General features: G+C 28.3%; 1 protein-coding gene across 1 annotated transcript; it reads left to right on the top strand.

The window, feature by feature from the left end:
* The first annotated feature begins 1,643 nt into the window (after positions 1-1,643).
* Positions 1,644-6,047, top strand: LOC123296162. Its single transcript, XM_044877624.1, has 5 exons — positions 1,644-1,713; positions 2,831-2,923; positions 3,650-3,794; positions 3,864-3,997; positions 5,670-6,047. The coding sequence occupies exons 1-5, from the start codon at positions 1,644-1,646 to the stop codon at positions 5,972-5,974; spliced, it is 747 nt and encodes a 248-aa protein (XP_044733559.1). The 3' UTR covers positions 5,975-6,047.
* Positions 6,048-6,404: the final 357 nt, after the last annotated feature.

Genomic DNA, 6,404 nt, shown 5'->3' with positions numbered 1-6,404 from the left:
ATACATATAAAATATATATAAAACTTTGTTTTGCTGAAAGGGGGTGGGCAACAATCTTGAATGCAATAACTTCTTCGTTTCTTAATCAATTTTCATTGATTTTCAAATTTTGTCATAGTATCAAGTCTAGTTTTACATTTTTATGGGTAATATGACAAATTTAACATCAGGCAACTATCGTTTTTTCCAAGGACTCTGATTACTCCAAGTTCCCTTAGTAGAAAAGAAAATATACTCCAAAAAATCAACGATCGAATTTTAAGTTTGTTCACATTTTTTACTGTATTAATACGATTGTTATTACGATTGTTATTACAGGTTGTTGATGCTTTAAAGAGGGTCCCATATAAACAGCAGAATAGCAGCATTTCGAGTACATCGAATTTCTAATACATTTCCATTCAAAAGATTCAGTGAACCATTCAAAGGATAAGGTTATCGTTAATTATTGTCAGTTTCTTGATTAATATAAACAATATTTTGACATCTTGTTTACATTTAACATACATTAATTATTGCAGGTTAATAGGAATTCGACAGAAAAACGTTTAAACAACGATAGATATTTATTATAAAAATAATATATCTTTTCTTTTATATAACAACTTTCCGACTTTTTCTGTCATTTACATGCGAACATATTTCATATTTCATCTTCGCCCGTGAGCTATGAATTACTTTTCTTAGCATACGCAGGAAAAATAGTTTGATAATTAAATCATTACCGTACTTGTATCGTAATGAATTCATTACCTCACTCCAAATTACTGTCAAAAAGTAAACTAACAACGAGTTTGTATAGCTACTTTTTTTATGATCTTTTTTTTTCCTATAAGCCATGACAAATTTTAAATAATTATTATATTTTATTTTCACATTTTAGAGACTTAGAAAAAGTATTATACGATGTTATAACGGAATATTGACGAACTTCTGCGATTTCCCAACTCGTGCTACGCACTCGTGGTGCAGGTTTCGCACGCGTACGTTAATAATGCTGTTAACCCACTAGTATTGTAAATAACTATTTAACAACCTTGAACAATAATTTAAAGGTTTTTTTTTAAAGAAGTAAAGAAGTCTAATTCCATCAATATCGAAATAAACTACTAAGGTTACGTTATATTGGCTGTTCATGACGTACAAACTTAGGCCATAGGACCCATTGTGATACAATATATGTGTTTTACAACATTTTCGCTGAAATTTTCAGATCCCCAATTTGGTATTTTGAAAAGCTAAACACACTACCTTCATGCATATACCTTGCACTACACCTGTTCATCACAACTATTAATTACGGTTATGTTTTTATAATTTCGGGAATCGAAAACGTTTCTCTAGGTATGTTATGAAAATGGCAGAATACCATTGGAGTATCTACGAATTTTTTTGTTTTTTAATTACTTGAATGAACTTGCCAAAGTATATTAATATAAAAACATGAAAAATGATGGTAAGATGGGTACTAAATATTAAATAATTCATTTTAATAATTATGGATGTATTCAAATCAAGATCTTCATTTAAATTATACACAAAAACTAATTAATATTATTTTTCAACATATAAATTAAAAATTTTTTATTTTTATTAAGCACTTTTTAACCAAATTTATAAATGTTTATTTAACAATTATAACAATGAAATATGTACTAATTGTTGTGTTGGCCGTTTCAAATGGTGTGTATTTGAGTAATGGAATAAAATTACGTAAGTGTTTCTTTGTTTTTTTTCTAGAAATTTGTCTCAAAATGGGGAATTTAATGCTAATTACCATAGAGTATATTCAAGGAATTAAAAGATACCAATTTCGATTGGTTAAGAGATCTGTGGTTAAGAGATATATTGATGGGTGTATGTATCTGTTCATATGGTATGAACAGATACATACACCCATCTGTTAACTAATCTTAATTGTTATCAGAAGAAAGATAATATAAGTACGAAAATAATGGCAAAGGCTGAAAAAACCATTCTTGAAAAAAATTTATTAAAATTAATTTTATTACAAATAGCCACTAACACTTTTCGATAGAAAAACTATGATAGGATTGTTAAAAAATCAAAAAAATTTCATAAAAAATATTTCTTATCTTGTCTTATCAGATGGGTGAGATCAGACCACTACAATGCCGAAAGGCCCGTGTTTCAGCAAATATAAATTGTTTTCTTGACTTGATATAAAAAACTACGCTTCACCCGAAGCAGCATAGGTCATAGTCGAAGCTACGGTTGGCATGAGGACAGAGAGGGGCTCCAAAGAGGCTTAAATTGATTCACGTAGACTATTGGCCCTCCTTTACTTAGTAAAATATTACGACTGAACCACACCAAGTACTTTCAACTTGATAGGACACATTTCCAAACTTACATTTTAGCAATGCATAAATAGAACTGTTGACTTCTATTTCATGTAACTGCGGGTCCAATGTCAACAAAACATGCGCTTAATCGACACTAGCGTAAATGTACCTTTAATACAAGATTATCTGTCTAATTTTTTACTGGGATATGAAACCATAATTTTCTGCATTTATTTTTACAAGCTTTCAATATTAGTTCGTCTATTATAAGTCAATAAACTATTCTGATAGCTGTTGAAAATTCTGTTAAAAACGTAAAAAAAAATGAATAAATATCGGGTACCATGAAGAAAATCACTTCCAAAATTGCTTGCAAATAGTAACAACCAGACATTTCATTCACTTTCATTGATTTTTAGAAATAGATTGACACGACAAACTACCAAATCGTACTAATTGCAACAAGTTTAATGAATGAAGAGAAAGAATTTTAAATTATTTTTTATACTTTTTATTATTTGCAGCAAGTTATATAAAACCATGCAAACCAAACCAATCAAATTTTAGCGAGTGTGCTGTTGCTGAGGCTAACAAAATACTTCCAATGTTGATAAGAGGTATCGTTTAACATTTCCATTCTTTTATATGTTTTAACATAATTGTTTTGGATTGATTCGATTTTTATAAGTATTCGTAATAAAAAATAATGTACGCGCTATTTTTTTATTCATCCAAGAAAATATTTACTCATCGTACCTCTGTTTTAAGTTCAAGCACGTGAACGGTTTGTTATCTATCGATCGCTACAAATAGTACACAATGCAAATGGTACACAAGAAGCAACAAATTTGGCATTCGAAATAAAAAATAGTATAAATCGTGTGGAAATTGAATCGTGGAAACGGTTGACTCATTTGTGTGGAAATTTCTGGGGAAGACAAACTTCCTGGTTGCACAATATACGACAAAAGTAAAATATTATTTTACAGCGAGATAAAAAAATTATAAAAACGGTCTGCCAGAATTCTTGTATGTTTTGAGTTTTTTGAGCAGAAAAAAAAAAAAAATTGTTTTTAGAAAATTTTTGACTATTTTTAAAATTTTTATCTCGCCATGCGCACACAAAATATGTATTAAAATGTTTCGGCCAAACCTACTAGCTCACCAGCTTTTGCACAGAGAACTGTAAAAGGGGAGCAAAAAAGTTATCAAATTTTTTTATTTGTTGTTTAGATTTATTAGTACTCCTTTATGTTATTTTATTACGGAAACTTTATAAAAATCACAAAATTCCAAGCATTTAGAACTATGCTGCAATTTATTTTATGTATAACTATTTTAAGGTTATCTACCATTCAATATTCCACCTTTAAATCCGTATTACACACCAAAAGTAAGAAGTCTTCCATCAAGTGATAGTAATCTCAATGTAATATTGGAAAATGTGTTTATTTATGGTTTAGACGAAATTGAAGTTTTATCAGTAGAGTAAGATATGGAATTATTAATGTATTTTAAGGATAATTTTAAGGATACTTATTTGTAGTTTATTTTCAGGTTTAATTTTACAGAACATGTTATTGATTTAAAAGTCAATATTCCCAAATTAATCATGCAATGTCATTATGAAGTGGAAGGATATGTATTAATTTTGCCATTAAATGGAAAAGGACCAGGAAATATCACAGCAGGTAAGTGCACTTCTTTTTTACACGCTTTTAATTAGCTTGGTATGTATTTATATAGCAGAATATTTCATCGTGATTTTCACCCTCTACAAAAGGTCGGATTGAATTGAAACTTCGCACACATATCAAGCACTCATGACAATACAATAATTTAATATATTTGTCCGATTATGCTGATTTAGATCATTTGGATTAACATAAATATTTCTAAAAAATTTTTCATATAATTCAGGTGGAAGCGCAGATACCATTCCATTATAAAATAAATAATAGTTTAGAAAACAAAAATAGACGCTTTTGTAACTAGCTGAACTAAAATATAGAAAATAATTTCGTAAAGAGTGTGAGATGCGTTTTAAGATATTTTATACTGACTTTACTTTTACTCATATCTGTCAATAATGTATTTTCAATAGTTGAAATCTTGTACCCCACGATTTTTCACTGTCAAAGTATTCTTAATCACTTTTTTTACTAACTTATAGAAATTATTTTCTTATCTTTAGTTCATTTAATTACAAAAGCGTGTTTTTGTAAACTATTATTTTTTAAATCTTATGTTAAATTTTGTTTATTCCTGGACATTTGTTTGTTACATTTCTAACATCTCAAACTATCCTGCTTACATATGTTGTAATTCTTTGGAAGTTACTGCCAAGGCTTCAACCAAGATGGGTGCAAATGACGTGGTCTTGAAAAAGTTTGCTTAAGACAATTGAACTGCAATCTATTTAGGTTAAGTCATAAGATGAAAGGAATCGCTTATGGTTTTTCAAATGGAATTTACTTTTATAGTAAATGACATTTTCCCTGAATTACTGTGTAAAATAATTCATGCAAATAAGTATTTGACTGTTTAAACATTTTTTTTGAACGAACAGAAGTTTGCGGAGTTACAAATTTGTGCTTAAAACAATTAAGCTGCAGTCTTTTTAGTTTAAGTCATATGATGGAAGGGATTTTTAATGCAAATAAAATTTACCCTGGCTTTTATATTAAATAAAATTTACCCTAAATTAATCAAGAAAAAATCTACTGTATTGAAGCGCGTTTATTTGTGTCTTGTTCTTATAACAAGTAAATATTTTTTGAGTCAACGATCCAAATACTTAATTCATGAAAATAATTATTTCACTTTTCCAATATTTTCTTGAACTAACATTAACTTTGAACTTTTTTACAGTGTAGTATAAGCTAAAAACAAGCTTAAAATAAAGTGGATAATCCAAATTATAATTAGTTGACTTATATATTTGTTAATTTTTTTATCTTTGAATTCTGTGTATCTGTGTGTCTGTATGTGCATTGCAGCTCCCAAAAGAATGAACCAAGTTTGATTTTCTTTTAAAATTAATTTGATCGAGACTGATAATAACTAGAAAAGAAGTTAAAATATTCCAGAATAAGAGCATATTTTCTAGAATCATAGCTACAAACACTCTCTAATTTTCTCTTAAGCAAGAACAAAAAATCGGTTCATCCAGCCTGTAACTATGATGTCACAAACGAATCGATAAGACCTTATTTTGTGTCGAGGGGTTTCTTTAAATTTTTACTTTATGTGTTATTATTCACAAACATTCAACCCACCAAATGATTAACTTTTATTTGATTTACATTAATATCAAATTGAAATTTTTTCGCCAATAAATGATTCGTAATTTTATCATTTTAGTGAATGGAACTTATAATGGCAGACTTTTATATTCATTATATACAGAAAATGGAGACGAATACGCAAAAATGGACAATGCAACGATAAAGTTCGAGCTTGAACGTTTATATGCGCATTTAGAAGATATTGTTCATGATGACAAAGAGTTCAGTGAAGACACGAACCTCTTAATTAATAGCCAATGGCGTTACGTAGTACAAGAATTCAGTCCATTAATAAAAGAAACTATAGGAAATCTTGTTTTAGAAGTGTTTAATGGAATTTTCAAAAAAGTGCCATTTGTAGAGATTTTTGGTGGTGTTTAAATTTCAGGAATATTGTAATAAATTAATGATGAACGAATAGGCCAATAAATACTTGCAACAGTTATCTGGACCATTTTATATCAGGGAATTTTTTTTGTAAAAATATAGGCAAAAATAAGGAGGAAAGTACAAACATTTTTGACTCAAAGAAAATTTTTAATTTGTTAAAAACTTAAAATAAACCCCGTTTATAAATTGTTATAATAATTAAGTTTACAAAATTCAGTAAATGACAATAACTTTTCATTTGATACTATTTTTACATAAACATTGATGTATTCTCAGCCTGGGATGGTAATTGTAAAAACGATGGTATGCATTTTTTACCTATTCTACCTTTTTTGTTGTTGTAAATAGCTTTCTATTGTTCCGTATCATGTATTATAATATTAAAATAAGATGTTAAGAAACGTGTAAATAATAAATTATT

This window comes from Chrysoperla carnea, chromosome 3 (genome assembly GCF_905475395.1).
Source record: "Chrysoperla carnea chromosome 3, inChrCarn1.1, whole genome shotgun sequence".
In the NCBI taxonomy this organism is placed as follows: domain Eukaryota; kingdom Metazoa; phylum Arthropoda; class Insecta; order Neuroptera; family Chrysopidae; genus Chrysoperla; species Chrysoperla carnea.
Note: the sequence above shows the minus strand (reverse complement) of the source record. Positions and strands in the feature narration are given on the sequence as shown.

Excerpts from the sequence above, each read along its gene's own strand:
- LOC123296162 (XM_044877624.1), top strand. The coding sequence starts at position 1,644 with ATGAAATATGTACTAATTGTTGTGTTGGCCGTTTCAAATGGTGTGTAT. Across the intron at positions 1,714-2,830 it reads GAGTAATGGAATAAAATTAC|CAAGTTATATAAAACCATGC; the intron begins GTAAGTGTTTCT and ends TATTATTTGCAG. Across the intron at positions 2,924-3,649 it reads ACTTCCAATGTTGATAAGAG|GTTATCTACCATTCAATATT; the intron begins GTATCGTTTAAC and ends AACTATTTTAAG.